This window comes from Molossus molossus, unplaced genomic scaffold (genome assembly GCF_014108415.1).
Source record: "Molossus molossus isolate mMolMol1 unplaced genomic scaffold, mMolMol1.p scaffold_m16_p_5, whole genome shotgun sequence".
Classification (NCBI taxonomy): Eukaryota; Metazoa; Chordata; class Mammalia; order Chiroptera; family Molossidae; genus Molossus; species Molossus molossus.
This window is the reverse complement of record NW_023425388.1, coordinates 29,463,556-29,485,102: the sequence shown is the minus strand read 5'-3', so window position 1 is coordinate 29,485,102 and position 21,547 is coordinate 29,463,556. Positions and strand designations below refer to the sequence as shown.

The 21,547-nt window shown below is 37.2% G+C and overlaps 1 protein-coding gene across 8 annotated transcripts in view; it reads left to right on the top strand.

Annotated features, from left to right (window-relative positions):
* IFT80 (intraflagellar transport 80) overlaps nucleotides 1-21,547 on the top strand; it is a 124,747-nt gene that overhangs the window by 43,700 nt on the left and 59,500 nt on the right. For all 8 annotated transcript variants that reach the window (XM_036242778.1, XM_036242777.1, XM_036242784.1 and 5 more), the window contains 2 exons: nucleotides 3,508-3,597; nucleotides 5,394-5,531. In XM_036242778.1, the coding sequence (XP_036098671.1) occupies nucleotides 3,508-3,597; nucleotides 5,394-5,531 (228 nt within the window). The remainder of the gene's footprint in view (nucleotides 1-3,507; nucleotides 3,598-5,393; nucleotides 5,532-21,547) is intronic.

Sequence of the window (21,547 nt, the reverse complement as noted above, 5' to 3'; positions counted from 1 at the left end):
GTGAAATGGAGATAAGCAACCTAACAGATACTGAGTTCAAAATACTGCTTATAAGGATGCTCAGTGAACTCAGTGAGGGCCTCAAGAGCATAAAAAAGGACCTGTCAGAAATGATGGATGCACAGTCAGAATTGAAGGAGGCATTAACAGAAATAAAGAATAATTCACACAGATTCAATAGTAGAGTTCGCAAATCCAAGAAGCAAACCATCGATTTGGAATATAAGGAAGCCCAAAACGCCCAATTAGAACAGCATAAAGAAAAAAGAATCCAAAAAAATGAGGATAGTGTAAGGAGCCTCTGGGACAACCAACATTCGCATCTTGGGGGTGCCGGAAGGAGAAGAGAGAGAACAAGAAATCGAAAACCTGTTTGAAACAATAATGGCAGAAAACTTTCCTAACTTGGTGAAGGAAACAGACATACAAGTCCAGGAAGCACAGAGAGTCCCAAACAAGATGAACCCCAAGAGGCCCACACCAAGACACATCATCATCAAAATGCAAAAGGTTCAAGACAGAGAGAATCTTAAAAGCAGCAAGAGAAAGGCAGCCAGTTACCTACAAGGGAGTCCCCATAAGGCTGTCAGCTGATTTCTCAAAAGAAACTTTGCAGGCCAGAAGGGAGTGGCAAGAAATATTCAGAGTGATGAAAAGCAAGTACCTACAACCAAGATTACTCTATCCTGCAAAGCTGTCATTTAGAATCGATGGCCATATAAAGACTTTCCCAGACAAGAAAAAGTTAAAGGAGTTCATCACCACCAAACTGTTATTATATGAAATGATGAAGGGTCTTTTTGAAGAAAAAGATAAAATATATGAACAAACAAAATGGCAATGAATACATATCTATCAACAATGGAATCTACAAACCAAATGAACAGGTAGAACAGAAACATTCTCATAGGTTTAGAGAATATTTTGTTGGTTGCCAGATGGGAGGGGGTTTGGGGGAATGAGTGAAAAAGGTGAAGGGATTAAGAAGTACAAATTCATTGCTAGACTGACAAACCTCAAAGGGAAAGGGGTTGGGGGGTGGGAAGAAATAAACCAAATAACTTATATGCATCACCAATGGACACAGACAATAGTGTGGGAAAAGGCAGGAGAGGGGCGGGAGGGGGTCGGGAGTGGGGAGGATGGGATCAATGGGGCAAAATGTGGAACATCTGTAATACATTTTACATTCAACAATAAAGATTAAAAAAAATATATCTTTGAGCCTCAGCTCTCTTTTCTCTTAGTTGTGATGCTCATACTTATTTGATAGGATTATTGTGAGGATTAAATGAGTTAAATTACAAAGTACATAGGACAGGACACCTAATAAGCATATTGAGTGCATGCAATAAACTTTCAATATAGAGGAGTTGTTATTGATGTTATTATATATTATTAAGTTATTTCTACCTTTTAATCGGTCTCTAATAAAATAGAGCCAAGGAGGTAAAAAAAAAAAAATGTGGAATAACAAAGTTGGGTTAAGGCATTTGGTTCTGGACAGTGATCTGCTACATCAGGTACAAAGGTGTAGTAAGAAGAAGCATCAGATGTCACAGCTGAGTAGATATAAATTTGGGGGCATAAAGAGATAGATATGAGCCCTGGCCGGTTTGGTTCAGTGGTTAGAGTATCGGCCTGAGGCCCGGAGAGTCCCGGGTTCAGTTTCCGCTAAGCCAGGGCACATACCTTGGTTGCAGTTTTGTCCCTGGCCCTGGTTGAGTCTTGTGGGTGGCAACCACTCGATGTGTCTCTCTTGCGTCGATGTTTCGCTCTCTCTCTTCCTTCCTCTTTCCCTCCCGGTCTATCTGAAGATAAATGCAAAAATGTCCTTGAGTGAGGATTTAAAAAAAAGAGAGATAGAAATGAATTTGAGGTTTCATATTAGTAACTTGTATATAGATTATGCTACATATGTCATATAGTCAGCATGCATTCACATTTTTATTGCATGCAAACACTCTGCTAAGAACTATGGGACAAAAAAGGAATAGAAGGTACAAGGTCTTGCTGTTAGGCAACTAAGGAAAAGAATTTGGGCAAAAGGAAGAAACTGGAAAACAATACTAGTTCTGACTGCCTTTAGTCAGAGTTCTTCCCTACTACTTACACTCAGAAAAGCTGCTAGGAAATTATAAAACAAAAATAAGCAGGATGAATCTTTTAGTTTATAATTATGTGATTTCTTTATATACATATAATTAGGCTTATATGAATGAAACTCAGGAAGATGCTCATCATTGATTAATTATAATTTAGTAGTTCTGTAGAAGTGACTAACATTAAGAAATAAGTGAAAACTGTGCACTATATATAAAAGTAAATATATGTAATATATAAATTGATATCCTAGAGCATAGTACTGTTAATTCTTGAACGATACAGGAGTTAGGGGCACAGACCCTCACACAGTTGAAAATTCAACTATAACTTTAGATGCCCCAAAACTTAACTACTGATAGCCTACTGTTGACCAGAAGCCTTACCAATAACATAAACAATCAACACATATTTTGTATGTTATATGTATTATATACTTTATTCTTACAATAAAATAGGTAGAATAGCATAGGAAGAGAAAATACAATTATAGTATTTATTGAAGAAAATCCACATATAAGTGGACCTATGCAGTTCAAACTTATGGGTCAACTGTATAAGGGAACTTTAAATCATATTTTGTTCCTAACTTAAATATGCATAATTAAATTTTGTAGCTTTAAGGATTTCTATGTGTATATTTAGCTATATATATATCTATGTCTATATATTGTTATTTTTGTCCTTGTAGTTTATTTTAGGACATTGGGTTAATTTGGCAGTAAATTGTGAGAATTATTGCTATTTAACATATTATCAAAATACTTGTTTTTGAGATTGTATATTTTTATATACCTTGAATAAAACAAGCTATGAATTATTCTTATTTGACACTAATTTAATATTTTATTCTGTATACATTAAAAGTAGTAAATTGAGAAGAGTCTAAAGAGAGAGCCCTTTAAATTGGTCACTCTTTGATATGAAGTTAATTGGCTCAGACATTAATATGTACCTTATAGGCTTCAAGAAAAATTAATTCTTTTTCAGTTATATTATTCTGCTTAAGTATGGTGAAAGATAGCTTTTAATTACATGTGTGGTAATTGCTAACTGTCACATGAGTTGTATTTAAGGACAAAAAGACATCCATGCTTACTTTCTGGCTTGCCAATTGCTGGGTCACTTATATATGCTCATATATATGTATAGAATATATAAGTATCTGTGGAACATATTTTTTTGTTCTATAGTAAATGCAGCAGAAGATTCTCATAGGTGCTTTCATTAGTGTAAATTAGAAATGAAATAAGCAAATGAGATTATACATAATGGCTATGAAAGGAAGATGGGAATCTCTAAGGAGAGGACAAGAGAATCATTAGAAAGAGGCAAAATGTCGTTTTCTATTAAAAAAACTTTTCAGTGCTCTTGAAGTTATAATTAACACTTTTTTTTTCACAGTGGAAAGCTCATGATGGCATTATTTTAAAAGTAGATTGGAACTCAGTCAATGATTTAATTTTATCTGCTGGTGAAGACTGTAAATATAAGGTATGTATGTTTGAATTTATATATCAGTTGGCTGCCTCCTGCATGCCCCCTACTGGGGATCTAGCCAGCAACCTGGTCATGTGCCCTGGCGGGGAATCCAACCGGGACCTGTAAGTCCATGGACAACTGAACCACACTGGGTGGGCTCAATTTAAGTTTTTAAAAATCAAGCTTAGCCCTGGCCAGTTTGGCTTAGTGGTTGGAGCGTCAGCCCATGGATTGAAGGGTGTTGTGTTTGATTCCCAGTGGAGGGCATGCACCTGGTTTTCAGGATCCATCCCAGCCCAGGTTGGGGTCCTGCAGGAGGCAACCAACTGATGTCTCTCTCTCCGGCTCCCTCTCTCCATCCCCCTACTGCCTCTCCCTCTCTCCATCCCCCTACTGCCTCTCCCTCTCTCCTCCTTCTACTCCCTTTCCCTCTCCCACTCCTTCCCCCTCTCCCTCCCCCTCTCCCTCCTCCCTTCCACTCTATCCAAAAAGCAATGGAAAAATATCCTTGGGTGAGGATTAACTTAAAAAAAACAAGCTTATTGGTTCATTAAACATTTATTAGCTTTAGACCAAAATAATTTGGGGGGAAGAATAAGATTCAACGTAACTATAATAAGAGGAAATTTAATTGAAATAAATGCTTTGAGAGGAAGTTGATAGAATACTTTTTGCACAAAAAGAATTTAAACAAAAAACGCATCATCTCAAAGTTTTTATTATTATTATTATTATTATTATTTTTAATCCTCACCCAAGGATATTTTTCCATTTATCTTCAGATAGAGTGGAAGGGAGGGAGGGAGGAGGGGGGAGAGAGAGAGAGAGAGAGCGAAAGAGAGACATAGATTTGAAAGACACATCGATTGGCTGTCTCCCTTATGACCCTGACCAGGGCCAGGGACTGAACCGCAACCGAGGTACGCGTGACCTTGACCAGAATCAAACCCTCGACTCTCTATGCTCCAACTGCTGAGCCAAACCAGCCAGGGCTCAAAGTTTTATTGTTTATTTGTTTTTTTAATTAAAATAAATTTAAAATTTTTTAATTGATTTTAGAGAGAGAGGAAGGGAGAGGGAGAAAGAAACATCACATCGATGAGAGAGAGCATCGATTGGCCGCCTCCTGCACCCCCCCCACTAGGGATCAGGCCCACAACTTGGGCATGGGGGAATTGAACTCTTGGTGTATGAGTTGATGCTCAGCCAGTGAGCCACACCAGCCGGGCTCAAAGTTTTATTACTTAAAAGGATTTAAAATGGGTAGGTTTTTTTGATTAGTCAGAGATTAAGTAACCTTTGAAAATTATCACAATGTTATCATAACATATATACATATATATATATATATTTTTTAGATATTTTGGTTTCAAGGAATACAGCTTTTCCCCTCCTTGCATGATAGTTAAAGACATTTAATTGTTAATATTGTAAAGCAGTGATTTCTGAATCTTTACTTGATATCTCACTGTAGGACAAATTTGTTTCTAATAACGTGGTGGTGACTATTATAAAAGATTTTTTAAAATTTGTTTTTGTAGCCCTGGCCAGTTTGGCTCAGCGGTTAGAGCGTCGGCTTGCGGTCCAGAGAGACCCGGGTTCGGTTCCCGCTAAGGGCATGTACTTCGGTTGCAGTTTGTCCCCGGTCCTGGTTGGTTGTGCGGGTTGCAGCCACTTGATGTGTCCCTTCACGTCGATGTTTCTCTCTCTCTCTCTCCCTTCCTCTCTCTCCCTCCCACTCTATCTGTACAAAAAATGGAAAAATGTCCTCGGGTGAGGATAAAAAAAAAAAAAATTTGTTTTTGTAGGTATGGGATAGTTATGGCCGCCTTCTGTACAATTCACAACCTCATGAGCATCCTATTACCTCAGTTGCCTGGGCTCCAGATGGAGAATTATTTGCAGTTGGATCGTTTCATACTTTACGCTTGTGTGATAAAACTGGGGTAAGTTAAGTAAGTAAATCATTTATCACAGATGTGCTATCATAAATGTAATGCACAACACACCTGGTTCTCAATCTTTAAAAAACATTTTCAATGATTGCATTTGATTGAATCTTTCTGATTTGTCCTCTTGATATACTGATTCAATCAATTCCAGATTTATGGGACCAAACTTCAAGTTTGAAGAATTGGTATGTTCTCTACTATTTGCTTTCTAGAAATACTTATTTTAAGCATGCTTGTAAAATATAGTTGAAGTAGTTAAGTATTAAAATTAATGGTCAGTCAATGTGGAGAGTTCAGTTTTAAACCTTTATAAAATAGTCAAATATGTTTCATACAAAAATTTTGGTTGCATATTTTGGTAAGAAATTGATAGTAAATTTTAAAAATGGTCATTTTAAAACCAAAGGACTTTGGTTCTTTGTCAAGAATTCCGTGTTTGAATATGTGTGAGACTTTTACCTTACAAGAGAATATACCTTCCATCACACAAATTCTGTGTAGAACTTAAGCAAACAGCCAAGCTCAGCAGCATTTACTGATTGTACTTAAAGAATAAGTTGTTTCATCAAAGTGCTCCAGAAGCAGCAGCATTATATGAGTGGGGCTATCCCATACTATTTCTAACTATGAGGAAATCACGTAATTGTTCTGTGGCTTATTTTCCTCAATTTCAAAATAAGACAGTTAATCAAGTCCTTTGCCTGGCTTTACAAGTTCTCTGAAACCTGGTACCATAAAAATCCAGTTAGACTTTTCCTCCACAACTCCCTAACTTTGATCTGTGCTCAAATCAGGTCTAACACTGACTCATGACTCTTCTCTGCTCTCACCAATGCCCTCAGTCATCTTTCATGGAGTACTCTCTTCTCTGTCTTATACTTACTGAGTTCTACTCATTCTTTAAGATCCAGCTCATGGTTGACTTCCTTTCATGGTACCTTCCATAGATGATCTAAAGTTTACCTATTTTTCTAACTTTCTCTCACTTAAGTCTCTTTTTTCTTAGTTATAATGTCAGAATAATAGAGCAGGTGATCTCATTTTCATCTGATTTTCTAACAATGATTCTAAGTCTATAGAATATGTACTCTCACTTTAACAATGTATTGTGTTCTTATACTGTCCATTTTACTTTTATGTATATTATTTTTGACTCCTTAGATAGTTTATAAGATCCCATAGTTTAAGGATTCTGTATAACACAGTAGATATGCAATAATTCACTAAGTCAATTTAAGCATAATACTCTTAATTTGCCATCTTGATGAAAATAATTAAAAAATTTTAAAAGCTTGGGTCATTGAATGATCTGAATAAGTGAATTAAGATGTACTTTATTAAACATCAAACCTATTTTTAGAATGTTAATCTAGAAAATGAAACTTTCTATAAGGATTTTCTTTTATTCAGTAGACATTAAATTATGCTACTCATCAGAGTATTTTAAAAACTGGGGATGGAAAGCTGTTAAGATTTTCATTCACACTGTTGACAGTCTAGTAGAGAATCAGATTGTAGGACTTAAAGTACAGTGTGATCAGTGCTATATAGGAGTTTGTTTCTGTGTAAGCACTGTGAAGGTATGGCAGAGCCTGACTGCTATGGAACATTGATTGGAGAGCTGAGGCTTAAAGAAACAGTAGCAGTTCTCCAAGTAGCTGCAGGTAGCAGGAACCTCTTGTGCATCAGAGTGTAAAAGAGTATGGTGCTTTTTGTGCAACATTAGTAAGATTTTGCATGGGATAGTACCAGGAGTAATACAGAAAGGACATTCTCAGACCGGATCTTGTTTACCATGTGAAAGAATTAAAAAAAAATTTAAATCTAATTATTTTCTGTAGAGCCCCCTTAACTGTTGCTGTGGGGTAGAAAACAGGTGAGGGGGTTGAGCTTTTGGTCCTACTTTCCACCTGCAACCAGAGAAACTAAACATTGATCAGCTTTACTATTAATGTCCAAAATAAGATTTCTTTTGAACAGCTAAAACAGTGAAGTTGGAAAACCAGTATGTTAGTCAGAAAAGAACAATGGATGGTGGGTAGTAACATGATAATGTTCACATATTCGAAATATTGCTTTGGTATCAAATCAGAGGTGGTGCAGGTACCAAATAGGGCCTGCTCTCAATTAAACGGTTGTAAAAAAAAAAAAAGGAAATTCACTGAATGTTATTCCCTTCTTTCAACCATTGACTCCCCTCAAGTTCCTGCCTGCTTTTTAAATTTTAATTAATTAATTTATTTTTGTTATAGATGTTTCTCCTTTTTCCCCTACTGATTCCCCCATCCCCCTCCCTCCCCACCCTGTCCCCACCTTTGTTGTCCATGTCCATTGTTCATGCATACATGCATATAAGTTCTGTGGTTTATCTCTCCCCCACCACCACCTCTTCTGGGGATTGTCAGTCTGTACCCCACTTCCACGTCTCTGGGACTACCCCATTCCTCAGACTGTTATGTTCATTATATTCCACAAATAAGTGAGATCATATGATACTTGTCTTTCTCTGTTTGGCTTGTTTTGCTTAGGATAATACTTTCCAGTTCCCTCCATGTAGTCTCAAAGGATAAGAGATCTTTTTTTCTTACAGCTGCGTAGTACTCCATTGTATATGATCCATTTGTCTACTGATGGACACTTGGGTTGTTTCCAGATCTTAGCTATTGTAAATAGTGCTGCTACGAACATGGGGGTATATATATTCTTTCTGATTGGTGTTTCAGGCTTCTTAGGGTATATTCCTAGAAGTGGGATCACTGGGTCAAATGGAAGTTCAATTTTTAATTTTTTGAGGTAACACCATATTGTTTTCCATTGTGGCTGCACCAGACTGCATTCCCACCAGCAGTGTACTAGAGTCCCCTTTTCTCCACACCCTCGCCAACACTTGTTGTTTGATGATTTGTTGATGGTGGCCATTCTGACAGGTGTGAGATGATACCTCATTGTTGTTTTAATTTGCATCTCTCTGATTATTAGTGATGTTGAGCGTTTTTTCATATGTCTCAGCCATTTGTATGTCCTTTTTGGAGAGGTGTCTATTTAGTTCCTCTGCCCATTTTTTAATTGGGCTCTCTGTCTTCCTTTTGTTGAGTTGTATGAGCACTCTATATACATTGGAAATTAACCCCTTATCTGATATATCATTGGCATTTATGCTCTCCCATACAGTGGGTTGCCTTTCCATTTTGATGATTGTATTTTTTGCTGTGCAGAAGCTTTTGAGTTTGATGTAGTCCCATGTGTTCATTTTCTCCTCTGATTCTGTTGCCTTAGGTGATGTATCAGTGAAAATTCTGCTACATATGATGTCTGAAATTTTGTTGCCTACATGTTCTAGGATTTTTAAGGATTAACAGGTCACATTTAAGTCTTTTATCCATTTTGAGTTTATTCTTCTGTATGGTGTAAGTTGATGGTCTAAGTTCATTTTTTTGCATGTAGCTGTCCAATTTTCCCAACGCCATTTATTAAAGAGACTGTATTTACTCCACTGTATGCTCTTGCCACCCTTGTCAAATATTAATTGAGTATATTGCCTTGGGTCCATTTCTGGGTTTTCTGTTCTGTTTCATTGGTTGTTTCATGCTTGTTCTTGTGCCAGTACCAGGCTGTTTTGATTATAGTGGCTTTATAGTATAACCTGAAATCTGGTAATGTGATCCCTCCAACTTTGTTCTTTTTTTTCAAGATTGCTGTGGCTATTCGAGGTCTTTTTTGGTTCCATATGAACTTTTGAAGTATTTGTTCTAATTCTGTGAAGTATGTTGTTGGTATTTTGATGGGGATTGCATTGAATCTATAGATTGCTTTGGGTAGTATGGACATTTTAATGATGTTAATTCTTCCAATTCATGAACAAGGTATGTGCTTCCACTTTTTTATATCTTCCTCTATTTCTTTTTTTCAATGTCCTGTAGTTTTCTGCGAATAGGTCCTCTATTTCTTTGGTTAAGTTTATTCCTAGGTATCTTAATTTTTTTGCCGTGATGGTAAATGGAATTTTTTTTTAGTTTCTCTTTCTGTGAGTTCATCATTGGTGTATAAGAATGTGATCGATTTCTTTTTTTTGTTCAGATAGAGTGGGAGGGAGAGAGAGGAAGAGAGAGAGAGAGAGAGAAACATCGATGTGAAAGGGACACATCGAGTGGCTGCCACCTGCACGACCAATCCAGGGCCAGGGACAAACTGCAACCGAGGTATGTGCCCTTAGCGGGAACTGAACCCGGGTCTCTCCGGACCGCAGGCCAACGCTCTAACCGCTGAGCCAAACCGGCCAGGGCTGTGATCGATTTCTTGACGTTAATTTTATACTGCTACTTTGCCAAATTCATTGATTAAGTTTAGTAAATTTTTGATGGAGTCTTAGGGGTTTTCTACGTACAGTGTCATGTCATCTACAAATAATGACAGTTTCACTTCCTCCTTTTCAATTTAGATCCCTTTTATTTTTTCTTCATGTCTGATTGCTGTGGCTAAGACTTCCAGTACTATGTTAAATAAGAGTGGCAAAAGTGGGCATCCTTGTCTTGTTCCTGTTCTTAAGGGAAATGCTTTTAATTTTTGCCCATTGAGTATGATATTGGCTGTAGGTCTTTCATATACGGCCTTTATTATGTTGAGATATGATCCCTTTATTCCCGGATTTCTGAGCGTTTTTTTATTAGAAATGGATGCTAGATTTTGTCAAATGCTTTTTCAGCATCTATTGATATGATCATATGATTTTTATCTTTTATTTTGTTTATGTGGTATATCACATTTACTGATTTGCAAATATTGTACCAGGTTTGCATCCCTGGGATGAATCCCACTTGCTCATGGTGAATAATTTTTTTGATGTATTGCTGGATCTGATTTGCTAGTATTTTGTTCAGGATTTTGGCATCTATGTTCATCAGGGATATTGGCCTGCAGTTTTCTTTCTTTGTAGTGTCCTTTTCCTGGTTTTGGAATTAGAATTATGCTGGCTTCATAAAACGAGTTTGGAAGTCTTCCTTCTTCTTGAATTTTTTGAAATAGTTTGAGGAGAATGGGTATTAGTTCTTCTTTGAATGTTTGGTAAAATTCCCCCAGGAAGCTGTCCGGGCCTGGGCTTTTGTTTGCTGGGAGATTCTTGATTACATCTTCAATTTTTTTTTTTGTTCGTGGTCTGTTCACATTTTCTATCTCTTCCCGGTTTAGTTTTATGAGACTATGTATTTCTAGAAATTTGTCCATTTCTCTTAGATTGTCGAATTTGTTGCCATATACTTGTTCATAATATTTGTTCACAATCCTTTGTATTTCTGTGGTGTCAGTTATTTCTTCTCTTTCATTTCTGATTTTGTGTATTTGGGTTCTCTCTCTTTGTTTCTTGGTGAGTCTAGCTAATGGTTCATCAATTTTGTTTATCTTTTCAAAGAACCAGCTCTTTGTTTCATTGATCCTTTGAATTGTTTTTTTGGTCTCCATGTCATTTATTTCTGCTGTGATCTTTACTATTTTCTTCCTTCTACTTGCTCTGGCGTTTTCTTTTTGTTTGCTTTCTAGTTCATTAAGTTGTTAGGTTAGATAGTCTATTAGAAATTTTTCTTGCTTCTTGAGGTAGGCCTGTCGTGCTATGAACTTCCCTCTCAGATCTGCTTTCGCTGCATCCCATAGATTTTGTGTTGTTGTGTGTTCATTTTCATTGGTTTCCAGGAAGTTTTTAATTTCTTCCTTGATCTCTATGGTAATCCATTCATTGTTCAATAACATGCTATTTAGCCTCCATGTTTTCAAATGTCTTTGCATGTTCTTATTGCAATTGATTTCTAATTTTATGCCATTGTAATCTGAGAAGATGCTTGATATAATTTCAATCTTCTTGAACTTGTAGAGACAGTTTGTGCCCTAACATGTGGTCTATCTTTGAGAATGTCCCATGTGCACTTGAGAAGAATGTGAATTCTGCAGTTTTGGGGTGTAATTCTCTGTAGATATCTATTAAATCCATTTGATCTAGCACTTCATTTAGAGTCTGTGTTTCCTTGTTAATTTTTTGTCTAGAAGTTCAATCCAATGATGTCAACGGGGTATTGAAGTTCCCTGCTATGATTGTATTGCTGTTGATTTCTACTTTGAAATTCTCCAAAAGATTTTTAATATATGTGGTGCTGCTAAATTGGGTGCATATATGTTTACCAAGGTTATATCTTCCTACTGGATAGATCCTTTCAATATTATATAGTGGCCTTCTTTGTCTCTAGTGATGGCCTTCATTTTGAAATCTACTTTACCAGATATGAGTACTGCTACCCCAACTTTTTTTCCCTTTTTTTGCTTGAAAGATTTTTTTCCATCCCTTCACTTTCAACCTATGTGAGTCTTTTATTGTGAGGTGGGTGTCTTGTAAACAACATATATGTGAGTCATGCTTTGTATTCAGTCAGGTACTCTGTGTCTTTTTATCAGAGCATTCATACCGTTCTCATTTAAAGTGATAATTGATATGTACTTATTTATTGCCATTTTTATTTAGTGTGGTTATATTTTTTCTATTAATTACAGCAGGCCTTTAACACATCTTGCAGTGCTGATTTGGTGTTAATTTATTCCCTTAGCCTTTTTTTTTTTGTCTGGGAAGCTCTTTATTTGACCTTCTATTTTGAATGATAGCCTTACTGGATATAGTAGTTTTGGATTCAGATTATTGTTTTTCATGACCCTGATTACTTCATGCCACTCTCTTCTGGCCTGTAGTGTTTCTGTTGAGAAGTCAGCTGAGAACCTATGGGTGTTCCTTTGTAGGTAACCTGTTGCTTATCTCTTGCTGCCTTTAGGATTCTCTCTTTGTCTTTAATTTTTGGCATTTTAATTACTATGTGTCTTGGTGTGCGCCTGTTTGGGTTCTTCTTACTTGGGGCTCTCTGTGCTTCTTGAACTTGAATGCCTTCTTCCTTCACCATATTAGGGATGTTTTCTATCACTATTTCTTCAAATATATTCTCTAACCCTTGCCCATTTTCTTCTTCTTCGGGGACTCCTATGATCGAATGTTATTACTTTCTCAGTTGTCCCACAGTTCTCTTAAGCTGTTTTCCTGTTTTTTAATTGTTTTTTTCCTTTTGGTTTTCTGTTTGCTTGATTTTTTTCTACCCTGTATTCTAATTCACTGATTCGGTCCTCAGCTTCCTCTACTCTGCTGGTTAGTCCTTCCAATGTGTTCTTAATTTTTGCTGTCATTCTTCATTTCCACTTGGTTGGTTTTCAGTGTTTCTATATCTTTACTCATATTGCTGATGTCCTTACTCATGCTGTTGAGCTTCCTCAAGATCATGGCTCTGAATCTACCTCTGATAATTTGCTTAGCTGCATTTCATTTATCTCATCTTCGATAGAGTTCTCTTGTTCTTTTGTTTGGGATTTGTTTCTTTGTTTTACAATTTTGGCTATATTAGTGGGTTTTGGAGCCTGCCAAATTTTCCCTGTTGGTGTTGGTGTTCTGCTGTTTGTGGCTCCCTCTACTGGGTTTTGATGAGCCTGGGTGGGCCCACGTTAAACACCACTGTCAAGTCTTACTTTCCTGGGTAGATTTGCAAGCCCAGGAAAGGTTCAGTTATCCTCTAGCTTTTTCCTGGTTGGTAGTAGTTTCAGTTACTCAGTGCCTTGGAATGTAGCCCTGGTGTTCTGCATAAGAGGATTTCCAGAGGGTGGGATAGATGCTGGTTATTAATGAGCCTCAGTTTACATTTTTTTGCCTCACCTGGGAAAGGCTGAATCTCCAAGGAGGGGCTGCTGCTTTTCCCCACAGCTCCAGGAAGGAGCACACTGGCCACCTTTGTGGCCGCAACTCAGCAAAAACTCTGAGTGTTCTCCAAATCCCGGGTGTTTCCCCAGAGTTCCAGCCCAGTCTGCCCTCCCTCTGCCATAGCCCCCAGGTGAGTGGCTGTGGCTAATTTAGCGCTCTGTCCAGGCTCTCTGCACTGTGGAGCGGGCTTTGTCTTTATTCCCCAAGGGCACTGGTCACAGCTGAGACTGTTGCTGTCCGTGAGCTCCTAGCCCACCACCTTCTCATGCCTCTGAGGATCCTACCAGTGTCCCTGGTTATATGGTCCTGTCCTGCTGCTTTTCTGTTGCTTTTTGCCGAGGATTTGTCTTTATTTTAGTTGCAGTTTCTGTTTGGTCCTGGGAGATCGTCTGTGTAGCTTCTATTCACTCCGCCTCCATTTTCACATCCTCTACGCCTATCTTGTGCGCAGCTGGGTCACACAGGCCTTTCCGGTGCCCTTGCACCCTGCAGGTCCCACGGGTAACTGGATCGCACAGTCCCTTTGGGGACCTGGTTCTATTCCTATGTTATGAGCTGCTGGGTTGCACCGGCCTCTCTGGTATTTCAGCACCCAGCAGGTCCCGCGGGTAACTGGATGGCACAGTCCCTGGTGGGTCACGAAGGCCTCTCTGGTGCTTAAGCACCCCACAGGCCCCATGGGTAACTAGAACGTGCAGTCCTTGCTGGGTGGCACAGTCCTTTCTGGTGCTTCAGCACCCCGCAGGTCCCGTGGGTAACTGGATTGCACAGTCCCTGCTGGGTTGCACAGGCCTCTCTGCCTATCTGCTTTTTTTAAAAAAAAATAAACTTTATTGAGATGTAATTCACATACTATACATTTATCCACTTAAAGTGAACAGTTTATTGTTTTTTAATGTATTCATAGGATTATGCAACCATCACCACACTCTATTTTAGAACATTTTTCTGCCCTCTAAAAGGAATCACACAGTCATTATCAATCCCTATTTCTCCCTATGTCACCCCAGCCCCTGGCAACTACTAATCTACTTTTTTTTCTTATATGGATTTGTCTATTCTGGCCATTCCATATAAATGGAATAAAACATTATGTGGCGTTTTGTGGCTGGCTTCTGTCACTTAGCATAATATTTTTAAGGTTCATCCATGTTGTAGCATATATCAGTATATCTTTCGTTTTTATGGACAAATAATATTCCATTACGTGAATATGACACATTGTGTTTATCCATTTATCAGTTGATAGATATTTGGGTTGTTTCAGTTTTTTATTATGAATAATGCTGCAATGGATGTGTATAAGTTTTTGTGTGGATATGTTTTCATTTCTCTTGAGTATGTACTTAAGAGTAGAACTACTGGGTTAAATAGTAACTCTATGTTTAACTTTTTGAGGAATGGCCAAACTGTTTTCCAGGGTGGCTGCCTGCTTTAGATTGCTCTCCAGTCTTCAAGTAGTTGTTTTTGTATTTTGTCTCAAGTGTATAAGTGTTTTCTGTGAGAAATTTGGTCTGGTAGCAGCTATTCTGCTATTATTATTTACATATCAAATTTTTATTTAAAGTAATTGATCATGAGTTTTTAAATATCAGCTCTGCACATTTGAGAGCTATGCTAACTACTATAATTATTCTCAAGGTGAAGTGGAGAGGGAGAGCTACCTGTTTGAGATTCACTATTTAAGGAATTTTCCAGAAAAATAGCCAGATGCCATGGATAGCCAGTTCACGAAACAAATGCAAATGGCCAGTATAAACATACAAGGGTATTCAGTTTAACTAATACATAAATATAAAATAAAGAAATAATTTATTGATTGAATAATAGATTGAAAAGATTAGCAATGACTTAAAAACCTTGGGTTTACTCAAGTAGAAGGAAATGAGCTCTCTTACTTGATGGAAGATGGGAATTGATCCAGTCTTTTTGAAGAGTAGTTTGCTAATGCACATCCAAGTGTCAGATGTACATATTCCTTGACCCAGGGAATCTCACTTCTAGGGATTTTCTCTAAAGAGATCATTGTACAAGAATGCAAAGATGTATGCATAACAATTTATCATAGTATGGTTATAATAATGAAAATTAGAAATTAATTAAATGTCTCCATGTAGGAGACTAATTAGGTTATTATTCTATATACCTAAAATTGACTACCCTCAACTCCTAAAAATGAGGAAGAGGGGTTATGTTTATAAACCTGGAAAGATGTTCATGATAAATTATTTAGTAAAAAAGACCAAGTTTTAGGAGAGCATTTTATTTTATGATCTCCCTGAGGTAAAATAGTATATAGCCATATCTCTTAACTACATGACCAAAGGTATACTCGTAGTTGCTGTATACTATATCTTTTCCTTGTTTATTATTTTGTATAGTGTGAACCTTTCTTAATGAAGGGTATGAATTGTACAGATACCTTAAAGATCCTTAAAAAGCTCTGCAATAAAAATGAGCAAAAAAGGAGTGATATCACAGAAAATGGTGGAGTGGGGAGCTCCAAGAATTGGTTTCTCTCTACTCAAGCAACCAATAAACTGGCAAAAAATGTCAGATTCAACTCTTTCAAGTATAATTTGGCAAAATCTATTCAGATCCTTGAAACTTTTGATATAGCTATTATACTTTCAAGGAAGTTTAAAAATGTATTGCATGCTCATTTGCTCATTTATTTTTATATCCACTAATTCCTTCATAATATTTGAGTCTGTTATATGCCAGGCACCAGCCCTAGGTGTTAAACAGCGGCAAACAAAATGAATTCCCTGTTCAGAGTTTTTAGTTTCTTTGTTTTTTATTCCAGCAGATGAAAGACTATAAGCAGACAAACAAAACAGATATGTAATATGTTAAATGCTAATAAATGCTATAAAAAAAAAAGCTGGGTATGGGAGATGGCATTTTAGGCGAGATGGTCAGGGAATATCAGACACAAACTAAATGTACATTATTGAGTGGTTAGTAGATTATGGTGTAAGTGAATTAGTTATGGAAGAAAAATTAAAAGTCACAGTACCATAGTTTTTTTTTAGATTCCACAATAAATTTTATTTTTACCTTTGATTTTTAAGAAAGGCATGATTCAAATATATAAGGTAAAATATTTCAAATTAACATAGTTATAAATAAATATGCAGAATATGAATGAATTGTATTATATTAAATGTAACAATTTAAAGAAAAGATTTGAATATATAAGGTAACTTTAAGCACAATTTAAATTAAATGACATTGTTGCTTTTATTTATCAGCAGGTGGTGCTATTGCTTGTGTAAGAGAGAATTTATTGCTATTCTTATTTTCTCTGTTCTTGAATATTGAGTTTGTCATTATAATAAAAACATTACACTCTGTTCATTTATTCTTCCATTCAATTAAAATAATTGCAATGATTATTTTATCATCTGCAGGAACTGGTCTTACTGGCATATGTAACTTTTCATTGTAAGTTATATATGTCAGGGATTTTCAACCTTTTTAATCTCATAGTACACATAAACTAATTACTAAATTCTGTGGTATACCAAAAAATATATTTTTTGCCAATCTGACAAAAAAATAGGTATAATTTTGATTCATTCACACTGATGACTATTGTTGTGTTGGCTGTAGTCATTTTTTAAAAATTTGACAATCTGCCCTGGTTGGTTTGGCTCAGCGGTTAGAGTGTTGGCCTGTGGACCGGAGAGTCCCAGGTTCGGTTCCTGCTAAGGGCATATACCCGGCGAGTTTTTCCCCGGCCCTGGTTGGGTCGTGTGAGTGGCAACCACTCGATGTGTCTCTCTCACATCGATGTCTGTCTGTTTCCCTCTCCCTCTCCCTCTCCCTCTCCCTCTCCCTCTCCCTCTCCCTCTCCCTCTCCCTCTCCCTCTCCCTCTCCCTCTCCCTCTCCCTCTCCCTCTCCCTCTCCCTCTCCCTCTCCCTCTCTCCCTCCTGCTCTATCGGAAGATAAATGCAAAAATGTCCTCGGGTGAGGATTAAAAAAAAAAAAATTGACAATCTAAGGGAAAAGAGGTCAGCGTCCCTGACTAAGTAGTCAGGTATTGCATGTTTTAAAAGTTTTTGCATACACCAGTGTGTCTGCTGCAGCACACTGGTTGAAAATTGCTAATACATATCAATACATAATTTAAGACACTACAATTTGCTAATTCCTGCTACATGAGAGAGAATATTGATCTTAAAAATCATTTAGTGTACCTTAAAGAAATGTAAGAAACTTTGCATCTGTTTTCTCTTCCACGTAAACTTAAACACACAATTTTGTGAATTGAATTCATTCAACTTAGCTAAAGATACAGGGTTTTGAGGATCCTTTTAACTGTATACATTTATGTAGGAGTAAAGAGAAGAGTGAGGTAGGCATTTGAGAGGTACTTTTAAAAGTTATAATCAAGTCATGTTTTTTTAGTTTAAATAGCTCTTATTTCCCCATTGGAAATAATCTGCATGCCTAAGCACTTTGACAGAAGACAGGAAAAAAGGTCTCTCTAAGGCATTGGTTTTCAACCTTCCTAATGCCGTGACCCTTTAATACAGTTCCTCATGTTGTGGTGACCCCCAACCATAAACTTGTTTTTGTTGCTACTTCATAACTGTAATTTTGCTACTGTTATGTCTTAGGCGACCCCTGTGAAAGGGTTGTTCAACCCCCAAAGGGGTCACGACCCACAGGTTGAGACCTGCTGCAAGGGATGTACTATCTTGAAGTAACTGGTCAGCATTTTATGGACATACTCAATTCCTGTTCTCTTTGTTGTGCTATCTAGTATGATTGCTTGTTTTATTTTGATGTAGGAGGAACATTGGCATGTTTGTAGAGCTCTGGAGTCAAGACTTCAGTGGTGAATTTACAGAGTTAATTCTCTACTGGGCCAAGTGATTGCCTTCTTTGAACAATTCTGTGATACCTTTCCCATGAGCATTGGACATACTGCTTGCTTCCTTTCATGGATAGTGTTAGTGTGTTGTTTCTTTTTTTTTTAATATAAGGCTATTGTGTAGGAAGAGGCAGCACTGCACATGGCATGCTAGAAGTGGGATAAATTCAAGCAGTGCTGGAGAAGTGTGGTTGATCCTATGACTTCAGACTTACTCTACATTTTGTTATAGTTGATTACAAGTAGTAGAAACTGTTAAGCAAAAAGAGGAATTGGTTATAAGATTACAGGGATATGTTCCAGAAACCAGGGAAGGATGTTAGTTAGGCCTAAGGAATCAGAAACTGGAGTGCTAAGAAAACAGAAAGTGTTCCCTTTGTGTCTTTTGCCTCTGCTTCTAGGCAAGGTCCTCATGCCTGGTCTAATCAGATATGCCTGGGCAGGTTGAATATTGTATAAACATGGCTGCCAGGACTCTAACACAGTAACCATAGGGGTTGCTGGTGAGGGCCAGGTCCTGAAAATGGGGGGTGGGTAGGCAGCCAACCCAGTAGGTTACCATTTGTGTTTCAAAGTCACCTTAGCCTATTTGCCAAAAGTTTTCAGTTTAATTCTCTGAGAGATTTTCTTTTCACATGAATAAATTTCTGCCTTGATAATAAAAACTACAATTGTATTTTCAGATTTAGTATAAAATCAACTTTGCTCGAAGCCACAAAGTATAAATCATAAATTAAGGGAACTGTGCTTAACAATATGAGACCCTGCTGTCTAGACTTGCAGTGAGAAACTAGGCAAGCATACAAAATTAGAGTTCTATTACAGAATTTACTTTTTTTTTTTTTTTTTTTTTTTCCTCATTCGAGGACATTTTTCCATTTTTTGTACAGACAGAGTGGAAGGGAGAGAGAGGAAGAGAGAGAGAGGGAAACATCGATGTGAAAGGGACACATCGAGTGGCTGCCACCCGCACGGCCCTACCAGGGCCGGGGACAAACTGCAACCGAGGTACATGCCCTTAGCGGGAACAGAACCCGGGTCTCTCCGGACCGCAGGCGGACGCTCTAACCGCTGAGCCAAACTGGCCAGGGCCAGAATTTACTTTTTAATCTTTGAAAAATTAACACCTGACACATAATAGGTGTTCCATAAATGTTGCATTTTAATGGATTTTGTCATTTTACTGACAAAATACTTGTTTTTGTTTGTTTTTCTAAATTCTTACCCAAGGACACTTTTCCATTGATTTTCAAATAGAGTGCAAGGGAGTGAGAGAGAGAGAAACATCTATGTGAGAGAGACACATCAATTGGTTGCCTCCTTCATGACCCCAATCAGGGCCGGCAATAGAACTGCAACTGAGGCATGTGCCCTGACCAGAGTTGAATCCGCGACCATTTGGTCCAAAGGCCAATGTTCTAACCATTGAGCAACTGGCCAGGGCTGTTTTGGTTTTTAATGACACATTAATTTAAATTTAACTAACTCAGTGACTTACATTGCAGCATTTTGACTACTGTAGTTACTTAATTCATTACTAGAATTGATCTATTTAGTCAGTTTGACTGATGTTTTTGAGAAGGCTAGTTTAAAATTTCTAAATGTTTGCTTTAAATTTCTTCCTTGGATTTTTAATTCTAAAAGTCAAGTTTGGTTAAAGTTAGGGTTGAGTTCTGGGAAGGAAGACTTGCCTGAAGAAACAGGTAAATTTATTAATTCATTATTGACTCATCCAGTCAACAAATATTTATGTCTGCTAAGTTCTATGTGATGCTCGGGCTATTCAAAGCATAACATCCATGCCTGTCCTCTAGGAGTGACTTCCCCACTGTTGAGAGTACTGATATATGAAAAAATAAGTATGTAACAGTTCTTTATTTTTAAATTTTTTTTTCTTTATTGGTTTTTAGAGAGAGAGGAAGTGAGAGGGAAAGAAAGATAGAAACATATGTGAGAGAACATCAATTGGCTGCCTCCTGCATGCCCCTCACTGGGGATCCGACCCACCATCTGGGCATGTGCACTGACTGGGAATCGAACCAGTGAGCTCTTGGTGCATGGGTCGACGCTCAACTACTGAGCCACACTGGCCGGGCAAGTAACATAGTTCTTTAATGGCACAGTTATGATTGTTGTGGGAGAATATAGAAGGAATAGAAACTGGTAAGTTTTCAGATATGTTTACATATTTTAAATGAGGCTAAACCAAGTAAACTTCCTCTTTGGTTAAATAACTTTAAGATATTTTTATAAATCCATTTTTTTTAAATGACTAGAGATCATGGTGGGTTGTTTTTTTCTGATTTTGGTACCAAAAAATCAAATTTAATTCTCTATGTGTAGAAGCAAAGATAGTTACTTCTGTTTGGGAAATGTTCTTTAGATGCACACATGCTAAAATCATGCAAAAGCTTCTGTTTCACATGGCTCCTTATATAGTGGGTCATTGTTCCCCTGCCCTCCATTTGGAGTTGAAGTGGTACAATTTCCTCTTCTAAAATCGCTCATGTTTTCTTCTACTTATAAATACCTTGTAAATCAAACTTGCAACATTCACACATTTTGATTAGTCATTGCCAGAGATATCAATCATGTAAAAAATTTTAAATTCTTTATTTTGAGTTAAGATGCTCTTTTATTTCACTGTCTTCAAATTACTTTTTCCTTTCTCACTATCTGCCTTTTTAAGAATTCTATAGATTTTTTTAGAATTAGGCCATCTCTAATTATTTGAAGTATCATCTGTTAGGGGTTATAGATTTGATTATTTAAAATTGCTCCATAAGCCCTGGCTGATGTGGCTTAGTCGGTTGGGTGGCATATTCCTGTGTACCAAAAGGTTGCTGGTTCAATTCCTGGTCAAGGGAGTATGCCTGGGTTTCGGGCTTGATCTCCTGCGGGAGCGTGCAGGCAACTGATTGATGTTGTGTTCTCACATTGATGTTTCTCTCTATATATCTTTTCCTCTCTCTCTCTCAAGCAATCAATAAACTTTTCTTAAAAAATAAAATTATTCCATAAGGACTTTTCCTTTAGTATTCTAAGATGTTCCTGTCTTTCACAAGGAAGGCTCTAGCGCAGTCTAATATTTTATACTATGCTACTCATGAAAAATGACAGCTTTCTTTTTCTTAATGTAATCTCAATGCTTTTGTACAATTCACATTACAGAATATTAAATGCATGTTTTGTTTGATGTTATAAACCTGTTTTGGTTCTTTTTTCTTTATAAAAGCAGCTTGTTCAATAATTTTTAAATGTTTTCTTTTGGATATTCTTGATAATTCAGTACCAAATGAAAAATCTAAGATTCTACTACCAATAGGTAACAACGTGGTCAAATTATTGTTTAGTGT